The sequence below is a fragment of the Oncorhynchus clarkii genome, chromosome 27 (genome assembly GCF_045791955.1).
Source record: "Oncorhynchus clarkii lewisi isolate Uvic-CL-2024 chromosome 27, UVic_Ocla_1.0, whole genome shotgun sequence".
Taxonomy (NCBI): domain Eukaryota; kingdom Metazoa; phylum Chordata; class Actinopteri; order Salmoniformes; family Salmonidae; genus Oncorhynchus; species Oncorhynchus clarkii.
The window spans coordinates 32,069,613-32,096,421 of record NC_092173.1 but is presented as its reverse complement, the minus strand read 5'-3'; the positions used below and the strand labels follow the sequence as shown (position 1 = coordinate 32,096,421).

At 43.0% G+C, this 26,809-nt stretch overlaps 1 protein-coding gene across 6 annotated transcripts; it reads left to right on the top strand.

Moving 5' to 3' along the window:
- LOC139386140 (von Willebrand factor A domain-containing protein 5A-like) lies at positions 1-26,651 on the top strand. Of its 6 annotated transcripts, XM_071131584.1 has the most exons (23): positions 22-156; positions 9,449-9,499; positions 9,738-9,940; positions 10,621-10,843; positions 11,183-11,358; positions 11,549-11,663; positions 12,087-12,262; positions 12,450-12,538; positions 12,696-12,840; positions 14,001-14,080; positions 14,413-14,527; positions 14,683-14,841; positions 15,058-15,161; positions 15,991-16,208; positions 16,646-16,675; positions 16,860-16,970; positions 17,150-17,200; positions 17,340-17,357; positions 17,725-17,745; positions 24,805-24,849; positions 25,056-25,213; positions 25,496-25,619; positions 25,893-26,645. In XM_071131584.1, exons 2-23 carry the CDS (start codon positions 9,457-9,459, stop codon positions 25,970-25,972), a joined length of 2,484 nt encoding a protein of 827 aa, XP_070987685.1. In that variant the 5' UTR covers positions 22-156; positions 9,449-9,456; the 3' UTR covers positions 25,973-26,645. The 6 variants fall into 6 exon arrangements, 5 of the variants coding, with proteins under 5 accessions (XP_070987689.1, XP_070987685.1, XP_070987686.1 ...); XM_071131585.1 differs by lacking the exon at positions 17,725-17,745; XM_071131587.1 differs by lacking the exon at positions 24,805-24,849.
- The last annotated feature ends 158 nt before the right edge of the window (positions 26,652-26,809 follow it).

The window sequence follows — 26,809 nt, the reverse complement described above, 5'->3', positions numbered from 1 at the left end:
GATTGCGCAATGTTTTCTATTGACGTTAATCTTTATAAACCAGGAAGAAGTAGCCTACTCGGATATTAATGCTACACGAACGTTGAAACGGTGTGATTTTATCTCCAGGACCAGTAAAAGGAAATAATTGAAAACTAGCCTATCACATATGTCAAGGTAATACGTTACATGAATGCGTCGTTTGGGGATGATTCGCCAATTTATCTCAAAATATTCAACATATGTTGAAATGGCATGAACCTACTTTGCTTATTAATGTTGGTGGCCAATAAATGTTAGCCAGAAATAGCCATTCATTTCGATTACATCCACATATCATACCATACTTATTTTATGGATGAATTTTATGGAGGTTTAGGTTGCTAGAATTAACGCAATGACAGCGGAGCAACAAGCAAAGTGACCACGCCTCAGTGTCTGTTCTAGAGTGCGCAACGTTACAGAACGTTCAGAAATTAATCATTTTGGGGAGACCAGAGGCAATTGTGATTTTGTGTGTGTTACTCTATTGCCCGGAGCCCACTTGAATTAGGCCAGTAATTTTCTTATGTAAGACACTTCCATCCATAGCTTCTTGAAGTAGGGGTGTTGAGGGTGCTGCAGCACCCCCTGATAAACTGAAAAAATAAACTCAATTTATGCTGTTGAAGTCAGAAGTTCACATACACCTTAGCCAAATACATTTAAACTCAGTTTCACAATTCCTGACATTTAATCCTAGTAAAAATTCCCCGTTTTAGGTCAGTTAGGATCACCACTTTATTTTAAGAATGTGAAATGTCAGAATAATAGTGATTTTATTTAAGCTTTTATTTATTTAATTACATACCCAGTGGGTCAGAAGTTTACATGCACTCAATTAGTATTTGGTAGCATTGCCTTTAAATTGTTTAAATTGGGTCAAATGTTTCAGGTAGCTTTCCATATTAAGTTGCTTGAATTTTGGCCCATTCCTCCTGACAGCTGGTGTAACTGAGTCAGGTTTGTAGGCCTCCTTGCTCACACACACCTTTTCAGTTCTGCACACACATTTTCTATAGGATTGAGGTCAGGGCTTTGTGTTTTCCTTTAGCCATTTTGCCACAACTTTGGAAGTATGCTTGGTTCATTGTCCATTTGGAAGACTCATTTGCGACCAAGCTTTAACTTCCTGACTGATGTCTTGATGTTGCTTAAATATATCCACAATTTTCCCACCTCATGATGCCATCTATTTTGTGAAGTGCACCAGTTACTACTGCATTAAAGCACCCCCACAACATGATGCTGCCACCCCTGTGCTTCACGGTTGGGATGGTGTTTTTCGGCTTGCAAGCCTCCCCTTTTTCCTCCAAACATAACGATGGTGATTATGGCCAAACAGTACAATCTTTGTCCCCATGTGCAGTTGGAAACGGTAGTCTGGCTTTTTTAAGGAAGTTTTGGAGCAGTGGCTTCTTCCTTGCTGAGCGGCCTTTCAGGTTATGTTGATATAGGACTCGTTTTACTGTGGATATTCCTCCAGCATCTTCACAAGGTCCTTTGCTGTTGTTCTGGGATTGATTTGCACCTTTCGCACCTAAGTACGTTCATCTCTAGGAGACAGAATGCGTCTCCTTCCTGAGCGGTATGACGGCTGCGTGGTCCCATGGTGTTTATACTTGCGTACTATTGTTTGTACAGATGAATGTGGTACCTTCAGGCGTTTGGAAATTGCTACCAAGGATGAACCAGACTTCTGGAGGTTTAAAAAAAAAAAATTCTGAGGTCTTGGCTGATTTTCTTTTTTGGATTTTCCCATGATGTCAAGCAAAGAGGCACTGAGTTTGAAGGTAGGCCTTGAAATACATACACAGGTACATCTCCAAGCTTCTAAAGCCATGACATAATTTTCTGGAATTTTCCCGGCTGTTTAAAGGCACAGTCAACTTAGTGTATGTAAACTTCTGACCCACTGGAATTGTGACACAGTGAATTTTATGCAAAATTGCCTGTCTGTAAACAATTGTTGGAAATATTACTTGTGTCATGCACTGTATATCATTAACGTTTATGAATTAGCAAATTATCTAGCCTAGGCAGCCAATGTGCATATCTAGCCTAGTGCATATCGAGCACCCATTATTGGCTTCCTAGGCTACATATCATTCATCATCATCATCGTATATAGCCATTTCTTTACATAACCAATATTTACAGTTACACCCCTGTTTCGGCATGAACATTTTGTTCCTCTCAAAACATCTTGAGTAGTCTGATGGTGCCCAGAATATATTGTTTGCAACTTATTTGGCTTTCCACCTCTGGGAGTACTTGGCCCATCCACAGGGGATACTTGAGAAGACTCATGAGATCATAGGCCTACTGGTAAAATATACATAAGGGGGTAGGTACTTCAGTGGCACTCTGAACAGAGCAAAATGTACTTGGTGTTACATTAACTGAATAAGGTTGGGAAACCATTGCTCTACAGGACAGCAAGGCTATTTAAAGATTTTGTTTGTAGAATTCATACCATCTTCAGGTTAAAATCACTTGTTTTCATAATTCAGCTGCTTGGCTCAGGATAATTTTAATACTGCGCTACAATTGCTCCAACACTAGCAGTCTTGACAACCTCACGTGCCTAGCAAGAGACAACAATAGTCATGTCATTCATGTTATCCAACATATAGACAGACGTTAATGCTCAGGACAGTACAATGACATAGTCGCCCCCCCCCCAAAGAGCAAACATTTGCCCATAAAACATGCAGATAGTGAGACACTTTTCAAGCAGGGATAGGACCAAAATGGGCGTACTGAGTGAGTTTCATCACTCTAGCTTGTATCGGTTTGTAGAAATTCAAGGTGTTTCATTTGCCTCTGGTTACAATTGCCCCTGGTCTCCCCTGAACAGACATGAATCACAGGCTCTAACTTATTTATCTGCTATGGTTAATGTTGCACTATTGCATATTCTACCTCCGGTATGATGGGATAAAGTAGCCTAAATGCAAGTGTGTGTTTGTTCTGAGAAGCTTCTTGCAAAATGTTTATATCATCCTGGTTGATCAAACTAGTGTGAAACGTTTACTTGCATCTGTAACTCCGTTTGTGGTAGCCTAAATCTCTGAAAGATGCCATACCTGACCTCCAGGTGGCAGGTAGGCCTACCTCCTGACATTATTGACTATTTTTTTTAAATTATTATCTATTACAAGAAACACAAGGAAGGGATAACATTAAAGTATTAGAACATGAAGGACAAACACTACAGCATCAAGACACCATCAAACATGTATCAGTCTTTCCGCAACAGAGCAGAGCCAACCTTATGTGTGAGGGTGCATGATAGTGATATAAAATATGTAAGTTTCATGATCACAATCTTGTGAAACCCAAACCCTCCAAGATCCCCCCCACAGTTCCCCAATAGCTGTCCCTCAACCATTCGAGACCCCTCCCACAGTCCCCCCCCCCCCCCCCCTGAAAAAATAAATAGATACAATTAATTCCATTCCCTATCCCCAAGAACCCTCCGACTGCACCAACAACCAAGAGAATGAACTAACGAGAAAAAAGACAGAAGAAACAGAAAACAACAATGCACATTTAAAAAAATACTAATAATAATACATTTAAAACACAGGACATCAAGGACAACTGAAATCATAACAGCAATGCTTACTTTATGTTTGTGTGCATGTCTGGCACTATTACATGTATGTGTGTGTTCTTGTATGTGTTTGTTTGAATGAGAGAGTGTGTATATGCATGTGTACAAACACCTGCACGGCATCAGCCTCAGGCAAACCGGCATTAGTTGTAAAAACACTGCCACTTAGTGTCATTCTACTTTTACTATGTTTTATTTTGACTTTTTTTTCTCTCTCACACAGCAACTTCACTCCCACTTGTCTCCAATTCCACATCCCAACCCTCAGCTTCCCTCGGCCCATCCCATCTATCTCTGCTGGCCACCCACTTCATGTTTCTACACAACACATATCTTTCAACTATGCTATGATGTTTAATGTACAATTTCAATCTATCTAATCGCATAAAATCTACAGATTGCGTGTTGAAGATAAATACTTTTACTAAGAGTATTAGTAATTGACTTACCCGGTCTCTCCAAATCTCCTAACAGTACTATTTATTATTGACTATTGCATTCCATTCTATTTTACCAGTTCAACCAGAGATTACACTGGATGGACATATGTTGACATTATTGCATCAGGCTGCTGTGGTTTCATACTTTGTTGTTAACAATAACTTCATGCTTGGAAATGTACATTTCTGCACAAAGCTTCTGTTTTTTCAGGAATTACTGTATGTTCTGGAAAGACCAATATTGTATTACTGTACAAAGCAATGTTCTTTTTCAGCAACCAGCAGTTCTGGTGCATGATCAACCAGGGCTCGATACAAACTTAAACCAATTTAATGAAGAAGCAACATTAGCACGGGAATGCCCCTGTCGGTGCGTGGGTCAGGGTTCCACGTACAGGGCTGCACAGTTAAGCTAAACACTCCAGGCCAGACGATCATCCCTGTCAGTGCCAGTTAAAAAATTAAATGATGTTTGTAATAATTCTATTTTTAATCAACCTATTTAATTTATTAAATTACAGATGGATTACCGAAGCTGTTTGTTGGTTATGTAGATTATTATTCACACGTGCGCTGCACACACAGCCTGTATATCAGGGATCATCAACTAGATTCACCCACAGGACGATATTTTTCTTGAGTAGATGGATGGGGACCTGAACATAATTACAAATAATTTGTTGACTGATCTGTGGGCCACCATTTAGGGAACCCTGCCATAGATAGTCTCTGCCTGGCAGAAAGAATGTGCAGCTTTGAAACAGTTGGTTGTTGAGTGGTGCTGAAAGTGGTATAAAGTGTTGGTTGAATCCTTGGGACATCCCTGCCCTAACCCTTACCTAATCATTGTAAATTTCAACTTCAATAGCATGTGTTGCAGAAGACATTGCAGAGCTACATTGGAAGTGTGTGTGTAACTGACCACAAGATGGAGTAGAAGATGCTCTTTCCTCATCCAGAACAATTCATAAACTTCCATTGGAATAATACAACCTTAACCAAGGACTGTTTTACTTGAACTGATAGCAGGTGCAAATGGTAATACTGTATGGGTACATTTTTCCAACTCATGTTAGAGCCAACAGGGAAACCTTCTTACAACTTCAATCCAGTTCAATCCAGTTCAATGGCAGTTCAATGGCAGATCCCCTGGCTTAGTTCAACCCAATCCATTTGCACTAAAGCATTCTGCCTCAATGAAGGCACACTTTCTTGGCACAGCTGTCAAAGGCCTTCTTTCCCAACCACAGTCAGGACTGCCTTTTTATACCATTCTGACCATGTGACCTGGACTGGCTGTGTGGAGCTTTCCCTAGCCATTGACTTCTCTCTGTGATGCCATTCCATCCCTTCCCAACCCCATCCAACAGGAACTAACACTGGCATGCAGACCAAAGCGTGAATTACCTGAATGAATTGACTCCTACCTCCGCTCCCCCATTCTTAAGAACTGGAACTACAGTTTTGATGAATTCAAATATGTTCACTACTCAATTTGGGATCTCATGAGTGTTGAAACATTTGGACAGTGCCGTCTTTGTTTTCTTGTTTATTTATATGGGCTCTGAGTGGTGCAGTTGTCTAAGGCACTGCATCTCAGTGCTAGAGGCGTCACTACAGACCCAGGTTAGATTCCAGGCTGTATCACAACCGGCCGTGATTGGGAGTCCCATAGGGCGGCGCACAATTGGCCCAGAGTCGTCCGTGTTAGGGTTTGGCTGGGGTAGGCTGTCATTGTAAATAATAAATAATAATAATAATAATTTGTTCTCTACTGACTTGCCTAGTTAAGTAAAAATAAACGGTGCAATCTCGATTGCGTCAATTCCTTTGTTTGGAGAGCATGTGTCTGGTTTGTCCATAATGTTTAATGTGTGAACGCGCATGCATAGATATACCTGGCCTGTGCGCCAAGAATAGGTATGGCCAAATGTTTGGGATGTTCACGTATGGTAACTCAATGGGGAGGCTGCATTTAAGCCTAGGAGTCTCTACCTGTGCCTTGTATGGTTAGGATAGGTTTTGCTTGAGAAGAGGCCCTTTTTCTTTTGAATGCTCACATTTTAAAGTCAGAAGTTTGTAAATATAATTGAATTGTACATTTATCATGTCATCACCAGCGCTGTGTAAATAAATCCAATATTAATTTCCACCTCTATCTGCCTGATTACTGCAAAATCTTTGTCCTTATGACTGCTACACGGTCCCTATTTTACAGCAGTATGCTGTCTATTTAGTCAGGCAATGCCCATGTTATTCTGACATTTAGAATGTGGTAATGTTTTTGTTTCATTTGTTTTTTCTTCTGTCGGCTATTAAAACGATTAAACATCAAATGTAGGTCTTTGAAAATTACAGTTAAGTGCTTGAAAAGGTCCTTTTAAAATGGTCTTGTCAATGTCTGTATAAACCCTGCATTGGGGCTACTTGCCCAGCCCACAAATGAAAGATCAAATCACCTGCTATTGAAATGATGCACGTGTCATTCGCTTCCCTGACACATCTTTACTCGGGCACAAGGGCATGCTGATTTAACCCCTTGTGTTGTCTTAAGGGTCAAAAATGACCCGCCACTATGTTTAACAGCAGAGAGAACCCCATAAATGATCAACTTGAAATTGGATGACTTTTTCTAGAGTGACCCCAACATTAGAAAAAGTGAAACATCGCCTTGGTTCATATTTCCATGAAAGCTGTACACCACCAGGGTAGAAAGCTGTACACCACCAGGGTAGAAAGCTGTACACCACCAGGGTAGAAAGCTGTACACCACCAGGGTAGAAAGCTGTACACCACCAGGGTGCAAAGATTGTCTTAGGGTCATTTTTGACCCGGCAGTTATAAAATCATTCACACACACACAATGAGAAATTGAGATTATGTGTGTTACTGATTGAACTCAGCCAGAAGCTCTTGAAGAGGAAGATCACCATGGTTGGCACAGTTAGAAAGAACAAGCCTGAGCTTCCCCTGCACTCTTCGCAACAAGGGGGAGAGAGGCCTTCTCATCAAAGTTTGCCTTCACCCCCACCACCACTCTAGTTTCTTACCTCCCGAAGAGGAACAAGAATGTGGTCCTCCTGAGCACTGCACAAAACGGCTGAGATCAGTGATCGTGAGGACATGAAGCCAGCCATCATCCTGGACTACAACCACAACAAATGAGGCGCGGAAAACCTGGACAAGGTAATTGGAATTTACAGCTGCAGGAGGATGACTGGCCCCTGGTCATCTTCCATAACGTCATTGATGTTACAATGCCTTTGTGATATGGAACAAGATCAACCCTACCTGGATGCCTGATAAGCGGAACAAGAGGAGGGTGTTTCCGGAGCAGATGGGAAAGGCACTTGTAAACACCACACATTCAAAGAAGGGAGCGCCTCCCCTGCACAGCAGCCTCTTCAGTGCATGTGAAAGCTGTTCAGGGGGATGAATCTTGTTCTGATCCACCGGAGGCTGCAGCTGGGGAAGGCAAGAAGAGGAGATGCCAATTCTGCCCCCCCCCCCCCCCCCCCCCCCCCCAAAGAAGGACTGTAAAACAAATACTATGTGATGCACATGTGACAAATACATCTGCAATGTCCAGGCACACACACTTGCATACTGTCCTGCATGTGCTAATTAGAGTTGATTGATTTATGTTCTTCAAGTTTTTGTTTTGTATCTATCTTATTGTATTTGTATTTATTGTTGTTGTTTACTAATTATACAGTATATAAGAATATATCACTATGTTGCCAAAATGGTTTGACTGTTATTGTTTTCCTTCAATAAAATGCATTCAAAACTACTTTCTGTATATTTCTGCTACTTTCTTAGGTAATCTCTTGCTAAAAAAGTTATAAGTACCCCTATGCTGTACCTTTTAGCAATAATAATAAACCTCTACTTTAGTAAAGAAAAAACAACTATGACAGGTGTGTTGTAATAAAAACGAGTGGTGTCCACTGATTTAAAGGCAGGCTCATTATGGGACACAGGCCAGGTCATTATCAATTATAAAAAGTGGGACCAAATCATGTGATTGGTGCAACAACTGAATGTTGGTAGCAGTAGACCCCAGAATAAATACCAGTTCACTGAGAGAGCCACAAGATTGAACTTCTCTCAACTTTCTAGAGTTTTCCCTGTTAACACCAACATTTCCCTTTACCGTGTCAATTGTGATCAAATCGACGCAATATTAGCCACTTTAAATGCAACATACCAAAACAAACTATGCAAGAGATTTTGTTGTAGGCAGAAGGCACCAGAGTAGGATTCTATGGTACTCCTTTTGTGCACGACTCAGCCCCTACACTACACAGACCGGTGCAGCATTAACAGAGTTGCAGCAGGCTTATATGCCAATAGACTATTGCCATATATGGATGTGTGCAATTTACTTTTAACTGGTCTGTGTTTACAGCTGTGAACGTGAGTAGCTGTGCTTGATTTAGTAGCTGTGCTTGATCTTGAGAAAGAAAGTTGCATGTGCAAATTTTGTTAATATCCTTTGCTAGTTAGTAATTAGCCCAGTTGTTATAGATCATTTGTAGTCAGAAATAGGGGAGTGATTGCTTCCTACAAGAGCACAGTGTGTACATTTCCAGACATCTTTTTTTTTGTCTTAAAGGGGAAGTGTTGTATATTTAGGCTTGAATACGCTAAGTAGCCAATAGGCAGAGGGAAGCATAATTTGTCTGATTCTCTGTAATAATGGTATGGGAATAATAATGCATTATATTTTGTAAAGTGATTTATTGCATCACATTTTCATTCACCTCCTTGTATGAAGGACAAGTGGATAAACAGGTTAATGTCAAGCCCTGCATGTTTAAAAAAAAAAATGTCTCATGTAATGTATTCATACATTGAACACCACACATTGGCTGTGACTGTAGGCTGAATGAAAGAACAGCTATTTCCATGTTAAAATGTTATGGGATGTGTTTTTCTCCATTGTTTTGATGGTAGGCCACTCTGGTAGACCTTCAGTAGGATCAAATAGCCACAGTAGCCTACTTGGCCACGGTTAAAACTGTAACTGAAAGTGGGTACAGCCTCGGTGTTCACAATTAAACCCGCGCTGGAAGTTACACAATATTTAAAAGATGTCCAGTTTGCTTTCAGCAGACTTGAAATTTACTCCGTGGTAAAAAAATTTTGAGGGAACATTGTTGGAGAGCCCTGCCAACATGGTTAGATAAACCTCTCAATGACTGTCATCCTACTGTCTGGTTGCATTCTGTGGCTGCCTTTATAAAACAATTCATCATAGACAATTGGCATATTACCATTAACTGTTTACTGTTGTACGGCAATTAACTTCATTAATGTAACAGGCCGGTAAAAGGACAATGATATGACACCTGACTTCTCCATACAGGAGCCAAAATGGTGACCTGCTGTGGATTGGTAACTGTCAAGAATGAACCAGGTACGGTTTGAAAGCAGACATGATTGTTTACTTCCAGTGTCTGTTTCTCTTCCTTTTTTATAAAATAAATACTTCAGAACATTTCACCACATTTTTTATATTGTTTTTTCACTAAATTAAAAATGTCCATGAGATGAGCCATAAATTACATTTTACTATTTCCAAGTTGTTCCCAAACGTTGTCATCGTCAGTTTTCTCTCTTCCATCTGTTGCTCCATCCATCCCTCCTTCTCTCAGTGCCTCTGAAGAGTATTGCTGTGGAAGTGAGTGTGCAGGGGCATGTGGCCACTGTGAGCTCCACTCTGCAGTATGAGAACCAGGAGCAGAGCCCTCTGGAGGCCATCTTTGTTTTCCCTCTGCCGGGAGAGGCTGCTGTCTGCAGGTTCAGCGCAAAGATAGGACAGACTGAGGTGGTGGCTGAGGTTCAGGAGAAACAGAAGGTGAGGAGAGATGACAAGTCAATAATGAGACAAATGCAACTATAGACATTTTTATGACATTTTCTTTCTGAGATCTACAAAAGTATAATTTATTGCAGGACTTGGGTTAATTTCATGTTAATACCAATCAATAACATGTTAGTACAAATGTTGTTACTAGTGTAATTAGAGCGTTACTACACAGTTTTAAGAGCAACTTAGTTTCATGGCAACCTAATAATTTATTCCTAAATGGCAAATATCCTCACAATCCACCATGTTATCTGGTGTGTGGTGATCATTCTGGCACAAAATGGTTGCTGGGTACCACACATTGATGGTGGATGAGATGAGTTTCCCCCTTACTATGTAAAGTGCTTGTGGTACCTCAGTTGGTAGAAAGGCTCTATATAAATCCAATCCATGACTTATTATTATCACTTTATGGTTAACCAGTCGTCTATGACCTAGGGGCCTTCAAAAGTTATTCAGATGTTTGTTGACAGCTCTCTGCTCTCAGTATTAGACTTTGACCCTGTAAAACTGGTTCCCAACCTACTGCTTTGTCAAAGCGACTCTCTGTCAAACCCCATTGACCTGACTAGTGTCAGTCACACGGCACCCTCCCCTGGCTGTATGCTACTGTTACTATACTGTGTCAGGTTGATGATGCGTCCTTGTGTTCCTCTGTCCCTCCTCAGGCACAGCAGCAGTATGATGATGCATTGAGTTCGGGCCAGCAGGCCTTCCTATTGGAGGAGAGTGATGAGAGCCCGGACGTGTTCAAGCTGAGTGTGGGCAGTCTGCCTCCAGGGGAGAAGGCCTCTGTCAGCCTGGACTATGTGACAGAGCTGGCTGTACAGGCTGACGACGGCCTGAGGCTCTGCCTGGCCGCCGTGCTCAACCCCCGTTACCAACCCCAGGGTAAGAACATGGGCCCCTGTATAGAGACACAAACCACTAATACATCAGAGCAGTGCAAAACAAAGTAAAAACCTTGTGGGCAGCGGTGTGACTAGGAACCAGTACCTGGTCCCATAGGGCAGTGGTCTTCAGTCCTGCTATTGGAGACCCACAGAGGATGGTGCAGGCTTTCGTTACAGTCCCGTATTAATGAATGAATCATTATTGAATGAATCAAGGTCTTGGTGAGTTGTTGATGAGATGAAAGGAGTGTTAGTGTTGGGCTGGAACAAAAACATTCTAATCTGTGGGTCTCTCTCCCCTCTCTCTTCCTCTCTCCCTCACCCATCTCTCTCTAAGGGTCAGACAGTGGTAGTGGTGGCAGTGCCCAGGTGTCCTCGGTGCCCGCTGGTTCTGTCCCCTACAGTCTGTCCCTCAGTGCCCATGTGTCGTCCCCTCATCCCATCTCTAGAGTAGAGTCCAACTGTCCCCTGGACCCACTCAACTACCTCAACACAGAGAAAACCCAAGCCACGGTACTGTGTGTGTGTGTTGATATGCATGTGTAAGTGTGTTGCTTTACGTACGTACGTATGAATGTGTACACTGTGTGTATGTCTGTGTGCTTGCACTCTCACTAGCACCATAAATCATCAGAATCCTTCATAGTTGTTCAATTCCCTCTCTGACTGCTCTGCCTTCATGTGAATGTTGTTCTAACTGCAGGTCAGTCTGGCTGCAGGTCATCAGTTTGACCGGGATGTTGAGCTGTTGTTGTATTACCAAGACACCCACCAGCCTACTGCTATAGTAGAGGCAGCACAGGCTTCTGCCAAGCCAGGTGAGGGGGGGGGGGGGGGTTGTACTCTGTTGTAGATTGGTGTATATGAGATCAATGAGTAGTCTAGTCTACTACCGTCATCCATGGGCGGCAGGGTAGCCTAGTGGTTAGAGCGTTGGACTAGTAACCGGAAGGTTGCGAGTTCAAACCCCCGAGCTGACAAGGTACAAAATCTGTCGTTCTGCCCCTGAACAGGCAGTTAACCCACTGTTCCCAGGCCGTCATTGAAAATAAGAATTTGTTCTTAACTGACTTGCCTGGTTAAATAAAGGTAAAAAAAAAAAAAAAATGTTTATAGAGAGGGACATGGTGAGACTGAAGGAGAGGCGTCTTATAGAAATGGAGAAAAACTGTTGGACACTTATTTCTTTCTCTCCTTCTTTCTCTCGTTCTCTTTCTCTCGCCCTCACCCCCCCCCCCCAGGCTCTCTGATGGGTGACCCAGTGGTCATGCTGAGCTTGTACCCAGAGTTCCCCAAGGATGTGATGTCATCTATGACCTCACACGGGGAGTTCCTGTTCGTAGTGGATCGCTCTGGCAGCATGGAATGCCCCATGCACCTTGGGTCTGGGTCACAGGACCGTATTAGCAGTGCCAGGGTATACACACACACACACACACAGCAACCCTATTCTAGTGAATGAACAGCTCAATCTGCATAGGTTTCACCACAAGGTAGTTTGGCGTTAAATCCAATACACAGTGGTTACTTTGTACTAGTTCTTTAAGACTGTCTTATAAGGTTTATTGAAGAGTAAAGACACTTGTTGGACTTCTCTCTTGCAGGAAACTCTGCTGCTCTTGCTGAAAAGCCTGCCCATGGGCTGCTACTTCAACATCATCGGTTTTGGGTCCAGTTATGAGTCCTTCTTTCCGTGAGTGTTTTCTCCTTCCAACCCCTGTTTCAATCTTGTTTACATCTAATCATTTGCAGCAGGTAGGGGAAAGATTAAAATGTCCATGGCTTGGGTCTGTAATATGTTGTGGTGATGACCCTTTGACCTTGTGTGTGTATATCTATCTGGACGTCAGTAAGAGTGTGGAGTACAGCCAGAAGACTATGGATGAGGCTCTGCAGAAGGTGAAAGAAATGAGGGCTGACCTGGGAGGTACAGAGATCCTCCAGCCTTTAAAACATATCTACAGCCAGCCCTGCCTCCCTGACCAGCCCAGACAGGTATCTAACACACCTTACATTCCTTACAGTGCCTTAGACCGAGTGGCGCAGCAGTCTAAGGCACTGCATCTCAGTGCTAGAGGCGTCACTACATACCCTGGTTAGATTCCAGGCTGTATCACAACCGGCCGTGATTGGGAGTCCCATAGGGCGGCGCACAATTGGCCCAGCGTTGTCCAGATTAGCTTTTGGCCGGGGTAGGCCGTCATTGTAAATAAGAATGTGTTCTTATCTGACTTGCCTAGTTAAATAACAATAATAATATACACAAACACTCCCACAGAGAAATGTCTGTACTTTCTGTAACAATGCTTCCATTGTAACAGAACCTCATGCGTTGCTTTACTGTGGGTTATACAATGACAGCAGGGATGATGTTTTTCGTCAGCTGTCCAGCCAAAATGATAGTTAAAATGATCTAGATGAAAATAATAAATTGTGTGCAATGTTATCAGGTAACAATAATGTAAATGCCTTTGCTAAAGCCTGCCACCGTATCCTCCAACAGACATTTCTTTGGAAGTTTCTGAATGTCCTTTTATCTACTTTAGTTTATGCATACGTGTATAGATGACGCAATGTATAACGACTGTTACCCAAAATACAGATGATGTATTTTTGATGATGCCAAAGGAACCACTGTACCATGTTTGACTAGGTTTGTTTTTTAGTGTCTCAACTATCTGAGTGGTCAACAAAAATCTGTCACTTATTGTATCATTGTGGAGTGGCATTTGAATATTTTTTTCTAATCATCTCACTCATTGGCCTTCTATATACCTTACACACACACACACACACACACACACACACACACACACACACACACACACACACACACACACACACACACAGTGATTCATACAGGTTCCTCTTGAAACACCTGAAACTCCTCCCACCTTTTCATGTGTAACACGCAGGATATGAACCCTGGTCTCCCACGGGAGCAACCAATGTCTTAGACCATGAGGGAATTCCCTTTTGGGCATGTTTAGTTACAGAGTAACACCCAACCAAACAGTGTATTTTGAGTGTGGTATTACTGGGACACCAAATAGACCTGTGTTTTTGGTTACTAAGGAAACATTCTCAGTATCAGTGCTGCACGTACATTATTTAACGTTGACACATTATCAACATACCCGCTCTGTCCTCCACAGCTCTTCTTGTTCACTGACGGTGAGGTGGAGAACACCAAGGAAGTCCTGGATCTGGTGAAGACGAATGCCGGTTCTCACAGGTGGGCCCACAAGCACTGTTTCCCCTATCATTACCTAGTTGGGGCAGAGATCCCATAGCTAGCTCTGTCACCTCCCACCTGAAAGAATTGGACTAACTGGTTTTAATAGAGTTTGTTACAGAACCCACTGCGCCTGTCTGGAAAGTAAAGGTCTAAACACGGGTCTTTTTGACTCAAAAGATGAATTGTAAAACCCAATCTAAAGTAAACCTACCCAACCTGTCTGTGTTTTCAGTCACCCCACGAGGACAAGAAAATGATACAAGTGATATGGATTTATTTTGGTATTTGATAACAACAATAACAGTGTTTTCTGGGTGTGTCCCTGTCAGGTGTTTCTCCTTTGGGATCGGGGAGGGGGCCAGCACTGCTCTCATTTCTGGGGTGGCCAAGCAGGCCAGAGGGCACGCACAGTTTATCACAGGACAGGACAGGATGCAGCCCAAAGTAAGAGAGCTTATCAGTGTGTGTGCATGTGTAAATTGAGGGCTGTATTGGTTATAAACATTTATCACCTTCCTTATTCTCTCTTGTTTTATCTCTTTCCTTTTTTTAATGACATTTTTTACCACTCTCCCACCTCCTTAACACTCCTCCCTCAGGCGATGCAGTCTCTCCGGTTTGCCCTGCAGCCAGCTGTGGTGGACATCTCAGTCAAGTGGAATGTCCCAAAGGAGGTGTCTGTCACCCCTCTGTCTCCACCAATCAGAGTGCTCTTCCAGGGCCACAGGGCACTTCTGTATGCCCAGCTCACTGGGGAGGTGAGGACTCTGCATTCTACTGTTATGTGTGTTAATATTATTTAACATGCAGTATGTCAATGTTCAAATGACACTGGTAAGGTCATAACATATTTGTAAGACAACTATATTTTGGGTCACGGTCCACGTGTTTCACTCAACCCTGTATTTACTTGTTTTCTTTCTCTCGTTCTGTCGGTCTCTTTCTCGCTCTCTCTCATTCTCTCCCCCGCTCAGAGATTGGGGGACACAGAGGGCTCGGTGACAGTGAAGTACAGCCTGGCCAAGCAGCCTGTTGAGAACCAGCTGAGCTTCAGTCTTAAGCCTGCAGAGGACACTGGGTAAAAACAACACTGCAGGCCTTGGTCAGATGCATTTTAAGAGAATGTGCCACTATTTACAGGCAACACTGCCATGACACTCCATTAATATAAACTGTGCCAGCACTTCTAATGCATTTCAGCTATGCAGTATGGTTTTATATATATATATATATATATATATATATATATATATATATATATATATATATATATATATAGTACTGTAGGTACCCCCATTTTATCATCGACCCTCCAACTCCCCCACTCCACCATCTTAATCTCTCTATCCCTCCTCTCCCCCCACTCCACCATCTTAATCTCTCTATCCCTCCTCTCCCCCACTCCACCATCTTAATCTCTATATCCCTCCTCTCCCCCACTCCACCATCTTAATCTCTTTATCCCTCTCTCCCCCACTCCACCATCTTAATCTCTATATCCCTCCTCTCCCCCACTCCACCATCTTAATCTCTATATCCCTCCTCTCCCCCCACTCCACCATCTTAATCTCTCTATCCCTCCTCTCCCCCCACTCCACCATCTTAATCTCTCTATCCCTCCTCTCCCCCACTCCACCATCTTAATCTCTCTATCCCTCCTCTCCCCCCACTCCACCATCTTAATCTCTCTATCCCTCCTCTCCCCCACTCCACCATCTTAATCTCTCTATCCCTCCTCTCCCCCACTCCACCATCTTAATCTCTATATCCCTCCTCTCCCCCCACTCCACCATCTTAATCTCTCTATCCCTCCTCTCCCCCACTCCACCATCTTAATCTCTATATCCCTCTAACTCTTCTCTCTCTCGCTCTTTCCTCTAATTCTTCTCTCTATCCCTCCTCTCCAGAATGACCGTCCACAGGCTGGGTGCTCGAACCCTAATCCAATCCCTGGAGGTGGAAGAGAGGGAGCAGGATGGTGGGAAGGAGGGAGTGAAAGAGAAGGTGATAGAGCTCAGCGTCCAATCAGGAGTGAGCAGTGCCTTTACTGCCTTCATCGCCGTCCACAAAGGAGATGGAGAGGCCCTGCAAGGACAGCTGCTACGCAGACATGTCCCCACACCAAGTGAGTGAGTGTTTGTGTGACGGGGAGAGGCCCTGCAAGGACAGCTGCTACGCAGACATGTCCCCACACCAAGTGAGTGAGTGTTTGTGTGACGGTGAGAGGCCCTGCAAGGACAGCTGCTACGCAGACATGTCCCCACACCAAGTGAGTGAGTGTTTGTGTGACGGTGAGAGGCCCTGCAAGGACAGCTGCTATGCAGACATGTCCCCACACCAAGTGAGTGAGTGTTTGTGTGACGGTGAGAGGCTGTGCAAGGAAATTATTTTATGCAGATATGTAAACGGCGCTAAATAAATGGTAACCGCGAGCTGAAGTGTCTCAATCTGTGCCCCCTGCACGTGTAAGACAGAATCTTCATAGTTTAGTCATTAATGAGTTTGGTGTGTGTACCTTCATGTTTGTAACCCAGTGACCTGTGTTTTTCCCTTCTTTCTCAGTGTTGGATCTAAGGGGATGTTCACTGACAGGTTTGTGCTACTTTGCCACAGTTACATTGTTACTGTTGCAGATTCATTTTATGTGAACAAACAATACAAGGTACTTATACAAATTGAATTGACTGATTTATTCTTTAAATTAATACCATTGTTGGTGTGGGTGGAAATTTAACCACTTTATAATTTGTATTGTGGATCTTCATGTTTTGTGCAGATTGGGATTTTAGCAGTAGTGTACTTGAGCGCGATATGAAACTATCTGAACTCGATGACCGAGCTGATCAGCTTATGTGCTCTGCGTCAGAGTTTGTGGTCGGCACAAAGAGTAAGTGTAAGATGCATAAAAGAAGCAGTAAGCACCAAGTCTATTTGGTTTAGAAACAAATTTGCATGATTTGAGGATATTACCATATTTCAATTATGCATAAGTATCCGTTTATGAGTTTATAATAAACATACTAATTCTAGACCCTGTTAATACAATCACTGTTCATTTGTATTAAGGTATGTCTGCTAAAAAAAAGGCCGAAGGTTCGCTCGCCTCTAGGGTGAAGGGTACGTTTAAACTACACTTGTTTAGGTTTAAAAAATAAATGCATTTTAATTTGTGTGATTCGCGTTGAATGATTGAGGAAGTTACTAATACTGCTCTTCGTCCTTTACCTCCTGGTTTCTTGTGTCCTGGTGCAAATAGGATTCTTCTCTAAACAACGTATGTAATTTGCAAACTTTTTTATATTCTATTTTGACTGTGTTATTCCCAGCACAAATATTTTACTGCGATAATTAGGGTCAGGGTGACCCAGTTAGGGTCAGGGTGACCCAGTTAGGGTCAGGGTGACCCAGTTAGCCACTTGCGATTATAATGGAGAGGTTGAGGTATTAGATAACAGTATGTGATCATTTGTTGTCCCATCAAACTTTGCCCATTCTGAAGGGAAGTCATTAGTGCCTGGAGATTTGTTTAGTTTTAAAAAAGAAATGCATTTTAATTTGTGTGATTCGCGTTGAATGATTGAGGAAGTTACTAATACTGCTCTTCGTCCTTTACCTCCTGGCTTCTTGTGTCCTGGTGCAAGTTGGATTCTTCTCTAAACAAGGTTTGTAATTTGCAAACTTGTAAATATTTGTTTATTTTGACTGTATTATTCACAGCACAAATATTTTACCGTGATGATTAGGGTCAGGGTGACCCAGTTAGGGTCAGGGTCCCAGTTAGCCACTGGCGATATAATGGAGCGGTTGAGGTATTAGGTTCCAGTAAATCAAATCAAATTTTATTTGTCACATACACATGGTTAGCAGATGTTAATGCGAGTGTAGCGAAATGCTTGTGCTTCTAGTTCCGACCATGCAGTAATATCTAACAAGTCATCTAACAATTTCACAACAACGACCTTATACACAAGTGTAAAGGAATGAATAAGAATATGTACATAAAAATAAATTAATGAGTGATGGCCGAAAGGCATAGGCAAGATGCAGTAGATGGTATAGAGTACAGTATATACATATGAGATGAGTAATGTAGGGTATGAAAACATTATATAAAGTGACATTGTTTAAAGTGGCTAGTGGTACATTTATTACCTCAATTTTTCCATTATTAAAGTGGCTAGAGTTGAGTCAGTATATTGGCAGCAGCCACTCAATGTTAGTGATGGCTGTTTAACAGTCTGATGGCCTTGAGATAGAAGCTGCTTTTCAGTCTCTCGGTCCCAGCTTTGATGCACCTGTACTGACCTCGCCTTCTGGATGACAGCGGGGTGAACAGGAAGTGGCTTGGGTGGTTGTTGTCCTTGATGATCTTTTTGGCCTTCCTGTGACATCGGGTGGTGTAGGTGTCCTGGAGGGCAGTCGTGGGTGAACAGGGAGTACAGGAGAGGGCTGAGAATGCACCCTTGTGTGGACCCAGTGTTGCGGATCAGCGGGGTGGAGATGTTGTTACCTACCCTCACCACCTGGGGGGGTGGCCCGTCAGGAAGTCCAGGACCCAGTTGCACAGGGCGGGGTCGAGACCCAGGGTCCCGAGCTTAATGACGAGTTTGGAGGGTACTATGGTGTTAAATGCTGAGCTGTAGTCGATGAACAGCATTCTCACATAGGTTTTCCTCTTGTCCAGATGGGTTAGTGCAGTGTGCAGTGTGATGGCGATTGCGTCGTTTGTGGACCTATTGGGGCGGTAAGCAAATTGTAGTGGGTCTAGGGTGTCAGGTAGGGTGGAGGTGATATGGTCCTTGACTAGTCACTCAAAGCACTTCATGATGACGGAAGTGAGTGCTACAGGGCGGTAGTCATTTAGCTCAGTTACCTTAGCTTTCTTAGGAACAGGAACAATGGTGGCCCTCTTTAAGCATGTGGGAACAGCATACTGGAATAAGGATTGATTGAATATGTCCGTAAACACACCAGCCAGCTGGTCTGCACATGCTCTAAGGACGCGGCCGGGGATGCCGTCTGGGCCTGCAGTCTTTCAAGGGTTAACACGTTTAAATGTTTTACTCACGTCGGCTGCAGTGAAGGAGAGCCCGCAGGTTTTGGTAGCGGGCCGTGTCAGTGGCACTGTATTGTCCTCAAAGCGAGCAAAGAAGTTGTTTAGTCTGTCTGGGAGCAAGACATCTCAGTCCGCGACGGGGTTGGTTTTTCTTTTGTAGTTCGTGATTGACTGTAGATCCTGCCACATACCTCTCGTGTCTGAGCCTTTGAATTGCGACCCCACTTTGTCTCTATACTGACATTTAGCTTGTTTGATTGCCTTGCGGAGGGAATAGCTACACTGTTTGTATTCAGTGATGTTTCCGGTCACCTTGCCCTGATTCAAAGCAGTGGTTCACACTTTCAGTTTTGCGCGAATGCTTCCATCAATCCACGGTTTCTGGTTGGGGAATGTTTTAATAACATGTAACTGTTTCGATAATTTGTTGTCCCATCAAACTTAGCCCATTCTGAAGGAAAGCCATTAGTGCCTGGAGATTTGTTTGCTTAGTGCCTGGAGATATTGCATTATTCATTTCTGAAGTGGTTATTTCTGAAGTATGTCTATCATGTTGCTCTGTCCCAATTGAGGGGGGATGAAGTAAGTTTTAAAAAATGCTCTTTCTCTGGTTGCTTGTACAGATCTGTATTTCATCCAATTTGCATGTAATCTTCTTTGTTTTAGGGTCTTTTATTTTGAAAATGTTATTTTGTGCTTGTTGTTTTCTGAGTCTCCATCATTCAGCATGCTTGTATTAAGCCTCTATACAGTATTTATTGGTTTGCGATCAAGGAGTTGAGTTAGGCAAACTCCCTTATGATCTGATAAGTCGCTCTGACCGACCCTACAATCCTTAAGCTTGTGCCTTTCTGTACTGTATATAAAAAAGTAGTCTAAATTGGAGTATTCAGTGTGGCGGGCTGAGTAAAAACCATATTCCCTAACTGACATGTGGATGTCACGTCATACATGGAGTCCTAAATCCTGTAATATCCTATTGATCTTTTTAGCAACCAGGTTCATTTTCATATTTTGATTTGTGCTGTCCTATTTTGAGTTTAAAATCTATATTAAAATTCCCTCCACAGATAAGAGTGCCAGAGGTTTCTGTGGCAATTACCGTCATTTCTGAATTTAAAAAAATTATGTATTTTGTACATAAATAAGCCGCACATGTCTATAAGCCGCAGGTGCCTACCGGTACATTGAAACAAATTAACTTTACACAGCCTTTAAACGAAACACGGCTTATAACAAAAATAAATAGGCTTTTAAACAAAACACAGCTTGTTACAGTGAATTTGCGGAAGTTTGAAACTTTTTCCTCGTAGTCGGGAGGGAGCTGCTGACACAGACTCGTCCGTACCCTGATGGACAGGCCTTTACGTCTCATAAATCTTAGACACCACGATGGTCCACCTCTAAAATCCTCAAACTTCATTGCGGTGGTGATTGTTTTGGCTTTCAGTCGGATCTGCACAGTTGAAACACCTCGGCCATCTGCTCTCTGTGTGTTGACCCAGTCTTCAAGCTCATTTTCTAGTTCGGGCCATCTGCTTTTCTTCCCTCTGAAAGCTTTTGTTGTCTTTTTGCACTGAGTCAGTTCCTCACGCTGCTGTTTCCAACGTCTTATCATCAACTCATTAAGGCCAAGCTCCCGTGCAGCAGCTCTATTTCCTTTTCCAACAGCCAGATCGATCGCCTTCAACTTGAAAGCTGCATCATATGCATTTCTCCGTGTCTTTGCCATGATGAGGGTGACAAAATGAGTACCGTAATCAGAATGATGGGAAGTTTGAGCGCGCTCGATTTACGTCACATTATGTGACGGTGCTCAGTTTTTTGGCGGCATGAATCTTGTGAAAGCGGGAAAAATTCATAAATTAGCCGCGTCATTGTATAAACCGCAGGGTTCAAAGTGTGGGAATAAAGTAGCGGCTTATAGTCCGGAAATTACGGTAAATCAAACACCTTCCTGTACAAGACCATGTCACTCTCCAGAGGCACGTATGCATTAAATCATGTAAATTCCTTGTTATCCAGTTTACATTTAACAAATATAAATTTACCCTTTTACGTCTGATATAAACTCAAAGTGAACTGAATTTGGGATCAAGATTCCAATGCCCCTTCTACCCATGTTATAAGAAGAAAAAAAGCTATTCCTATATGCCATTTTCTTGAGTTCTTGTGTTCAGGAGGGGATAAGGAAGTTTCCCGCCAGAATAGTATTTCAACTCTCTCCCGTCTCTTCTTTGCTATTACCTTACTTCTCTCGATGGCACTCCCCAGTCCGTTTGAGACTGATGACCTTAAATTCTCGATGACGCATCGATATAAACCATAAAACCTGTGCACCATAACAGCCTGCTTAATATGAACCTAAAAATGAACTCTAAAACAAGAACAATTAAAAAGGTAAACCAAAGTGGGAAAATAGTTTGTTATTTGGACTCCCGTGTCAGTGGACTGTCTCTTGCCTCTGGAATTTGAAAAGCCCCTCACTCAAATATCAAAATCCGAGACGCACCTGTTGGAACCAAAAATAAAAAGGGCACCCTTTTCGTCACTTAAACACATCGGTTAATTACAAGAGAAAAATACACTGCTCAAAAAAATAAAGGAACACTTAAACAACACAATGTAACTCCAAGTCAATCACACTTCTGTGAAATCAAACTGTCCACTTAGGAAGCAACACTGATTGACAATAAATGTCACATGCTGTTGTGCAAATGGAATAGACAACAGGTGGAAATTATAGGCAATTAGCAAGACACCCCTGATAAAGGAGTGGTTCTGCAGGTGATAACCACAGACCTTCTCAGTTCCTATGCTTCCTGGCTGATGTTTTGGTCACTTTTGAATGCTGTTTGTGCTTTCACTCTAGTGGTAGCATGAGACGGAGTCCACAACCCACACAAGTGGCTCAGGTAGTGCAGCTCATCCAGGATGGAACATCAATGCGAGCTGTGGCAAGAAGGTTTGCTGTCTGTCATCGTAGTGTCCAGAGCATAGAGGCGCTACCAGGAGACAGGCCAGTACATCAGGAGACGTGGAGGAGGCCGTAGGAGGGCAACAACCCAGCAGCAGGACCGCTACCTCCGCCTTTGTGCAAGGAGGAGCAGGAGGAGCACTGCCAGAGCCCTGCAAAATGACCTCCAGCAGATGTGCATGTGAGAGCACAAATGTGCATGTGTCTGCTCAAACGGTCAGAAACAGACTCCATGAGGGTGGTATGAGGGCCCGACGTCCACAGGTGGGGGTTGTGCTTACAGCTCAACACCGTGCAGAACGTTTGGCATTTGCCAGAGAACACCAAGATTGGCAAATTCGCCACTGGCGCCCTGTGCTCTTCACAGATGAAAGCAGATTCACACTGAGCACACGTGACAGACGTGACAGAGTCTGGAGACGCCGTGGAGAACGTTCTGCTGCCTGCAACATCCTCCAGCATGAGCGGTTTGGCGGTGGGTCAGTCATGGTGTGGGGTGGCATTTCTTTGGGGGGCCGCACAGCCCTCCATGTGCTCGCCAGAGGTAGCCTGACTGCCATTAGGTACCGAGATGAGATCCTCAGTCCCCTTGTGAGACCATATGTTGCTGGGTTCCTCCTAATGCAAGACAATGCTAGACCTCATGTGGCTGGAGTGTGTCAGCAGTTCCTGCAAGAGGAAGGCATTGATGCTATGGACTGGCCCGCAAGTTCCCCAGACCTGAATCCAATTGAGCACATCTGGGACATCATGTCTCGCTCCATCCACCAACGCCACGTTGCACCACAGACTGTCCAGGAGTTGGCGGATGCTTTAGTCCAGGTCTGGGAGGAGATCCCTCAGGAGACCATCCGCCACCTCATCAGGAGCATGCCCAGGCGTTGTAGGGAGGTCATACAGGCAGGTGGAGGCCACACACACTACTGAGCCTCATTTTGACTTGTTTTAAGGACATTACATCAAAGTTGGAGGGTGGTTTTCCACTTTAATTTTGAGTGTGACTCCAAATCCAGACCTCCATGGGTTGATAAATTTGATTTCCATTGATAATTTTTGTCTGATTTTGTTGTCAGCACATTCAACTATGTAAAGAAAAAAGTATTTAATAAGAATATTTCATTCATTCAGATCTAGGATGTGTTATTTTAGTGTTCCCTTAATTTTTTTGAGCAGTGTATATAGGTCATACGTGCATATCATGAATCCTCCCCATGATATGCCTTTCTGTCACCCTGTTATCGCTGTGTCATTCATTGTTAGCTAATAGATATGTTATTAAGTTGACCAGACATAATGTGTCCATAAAGGCACGTACTTTTGGCTACTCCCCCTTGCTCAGTAGTGGGGAAAAATAGGGGAGACATTTACCTATTGCAATGTCAACCGTAACAACCCAATATGTCTAACAGCTAGCGGTAACTATTAAGTCTGTTAAATCTAATTCAGTGTTTTACATCTTCTCACTGGAAATGCCTGAGTCTCTGTCGAATGTGAGCGTCCTCTTGCCGAGGTGACTTGCTTGAGTCTTTCCGCCGGTGAAGACTACTTTCTCCTGGTGGTATACTTCACTGAGATGCCCCTCGACTTCAGGTCCTCCGCCGCCTCATCTGCATTGCTCGTATGTAACCGGGCCATTACATTTTTGCCGGGAATGGTGTTTAAAAGTGAATCCCTTTGTCTTTTTTGTGCCTTCTTGATAGGGGTGTAATTCATTACTTCCTTTTCAGTATTTCTCCCGTGTAGTCATGATCAAAGAACACTCATTGGCCTTGGAAGTTAACAGGCTTTTTCCAGGCTGCGCGGGGAAAAACGATGGATTTTGGTGGGATCCAGCTGGGGGTTTTTGAGGCCAGAACTCTGTGTGCTCTCTCGAGTCTCAGGTCTGTGTCATCTTCAAGTATTTATTTGAATAGACCCTCCACGGAGGTGGGCATCGAGTCTTTTTCTGTGCCCTCTGCCACGGAATAAAGTTATTATGTTATTATGAAGTGAAAAACTGTCGTTCTGTCACTTGTGCATGATGGCTTTTCAAAGACTTTACAAGTGCACCCTTGTCTGCAGTGTTCTATGTGTCTGTTTCCCAAATGTGCTGATCTGCATCCCACATTTTTGTAGATATGCTGTGAAGTTGTTTGTTTTCTTTGAGTTTGTGGTTAATGTCCATGTTGAACTCCTTTAGTTATTTTCGTACATCTTCTCGAAGTTCTTCTTGAAAGCCTGTGAGCGCATTGCGCAAATCCTCCTTTATCACCTCATGAAATTGGGATACTTTTGCTGCTGCTAACTTATTTGCGCTAGCATGAGCCATCTCTGTTTAGACTACGATTTTAGCTTCTCCTGTCTTGTTACAAACTATTGTTGTAGCTCCACAACCTTTTCCTACTTATTTTCCATTTTAAAGTAAGTTACTATAATGCTCAGAGTAAATACTTGAATTTAGGGGGGAAAAAACCAACCGATGTGCAGTATGAAAAATCAGGCAGCCATTTCCTAAGTTGCGTCACAGGAAGCCCTCGACCATACACATTTTATAGCTTTATTTCACATTTCATAGCTTTTACAGAAGTGTTGGAATCACATAATTAATATTGATTTATTTTAGAAGTAAACTGTGATTAGATTATTTAGTTAATCAATTATTGATAGACTTGTGTTAATGGGAATATTCAACAAATATACGTTTTTCAGGTGCTTGTGAAGTATTAGAATGTGACGAAGACTGTGATGAAGAAGGTAATTTGGGACAGGTGTTAATGTCTGTTTTAACCTAATTCCAAATACTTGCAAATTGTTACTGTGTTTGATGCTCCCTACGTTATTTTTTATTGTGACACAGCAAAAGGATTTAACTGCAACCGTTAGGATTAGAGTTTGGGTTGAGGTATTAATGTACATTAAGGAAGCATTTCGATTTCAATTATGTTGTCCAATCCCAATAGACTTTGACTCTCCAGCCCCAACCTCTAAGCCTATGAGGGACCCTCTCCTCCAGCTGATCTCCCTTCAGAAGGCCTCTGGTTCCTGGGTCCTAGAGGCAGCATTGGCTGAGGTGCTGGTGAAGACAGAGGAGGAGGTGTCCAAGCCAAAGCCTGCACAGGTAGGTCCACAGAAATAAACTGATATGGCGTTTCCACATGCAGCAGGATGAACCGAAAATAGATGAGCATGCTGCAAGATGATGCACTTTCACAGAGTGTCTGCGCGTGTGCTCTATAGAAAGGCCATCAGATCTGGACAAAGGCATGATGACCATTGAACTGAATCTCATGTCTCAGCGTCCTTATCTTCTGCCTCTTTCCTCTCTCTTTCTCATCTTTCTCTTTCTCTATCCCTTACTCTCCCTGTCTCTCATCTGTCTGTCTGTCTCTCCCTATCTAAGGTGGACCAGGAGGTGTGGGCCACAGTTTTAGCCCTGGTATGGCTCTATGGTTTCAAGATGGAGGCTCAGGAGGATTGGCAGTTTCTGGCTATGAAGGCAGTATCATGGATTCAGGCTCAGAAAGGTAAGCTATAGCTTACACTCATAGTCCTGGCAACTCTTGTCCTTCATCTGCCCTGATTTGGAAAGAAATTGTTCAGGTGAAAGCAATTTCCTAGTAGAGATCCACCATATTACTTAAATGGCAAATATATTTGTATTTTGAAAATAATCATTCACAAGACAATGTTGGTGGTATTTTGTCTTCGAACAAGTGTTGAAGATACATTTTGCCCATCCTTGCCACCATGATGCCACAGTATAATGATGCCTGTCCTGGTGATGTTGTGTGTTTCAGTGGCCAGTGTGTCTGAGTGTGTCCAGGCTGGAAACACCCTTCTGGGTTGCCAAGTGCAGAAAGACACCCTGGGACTCTGACATGTTCACCCTCCCAGTCCTCAATCTGTCCCCCATACGCCTGCTACTCTACCTGGGGTGAGATTTTCACACAACCCTGCCTGCTCCTAGTCCCCTACTCCAAGCAAACTGGTGGAGCTAGCAACTGTATCCGCCTAAACAAGCCTAATTATCAACCTCTTACCTATATCAGCCTATTGTCATTTACTGTTGGGACACTTATGTATCTCAATGTATTGGTTGTTATTAACATATCAACATTCATCTACGTGTGACGTATACAGCTAAACTTGTTTAGACTTTGCTTTGGTTATCAATTCCATATAGACTACTGGAAACAATGTGTATGCAGTACTTGTCATCACTAACCAAAATTATTGCCTTATGCTTGCTCCAAATGCTTGGAAAAAATGGCTTCCCACTGGGCACAGTTGTCAATTCAACGTCTATTCCACCTTGGTTCAATGTCATTTTATTGAAATAACGTGGAAAAAACATTATATGTATATTGTATGTATCCATTATCCATGTATATGGGGCCAAATGCATGCAGGAAGGAGTTGTGGATAATATGCAAAGCTAGATGAGTGCCTATCCCAGTGCCTTTACTGTGTGATCATGTAACACTGTGTCTCTGTATTCATGTAATTCCTCATATATGACTGCACTTGATTAAAATCTATCACAATCTACATCTTAATTGGTCATTGTATCTATTTTCTTAATGACTTCACTCTGTTCCTTCTGCATGGAACCTAGAATAGGAGTAGCCGAACCCTCCTGGAGAGTCACTGGGAGTGCAGGCTTTTGTTCCAGCCCTGCTTGAACACACCTGATTAATATAGTCCATGAGGAGTG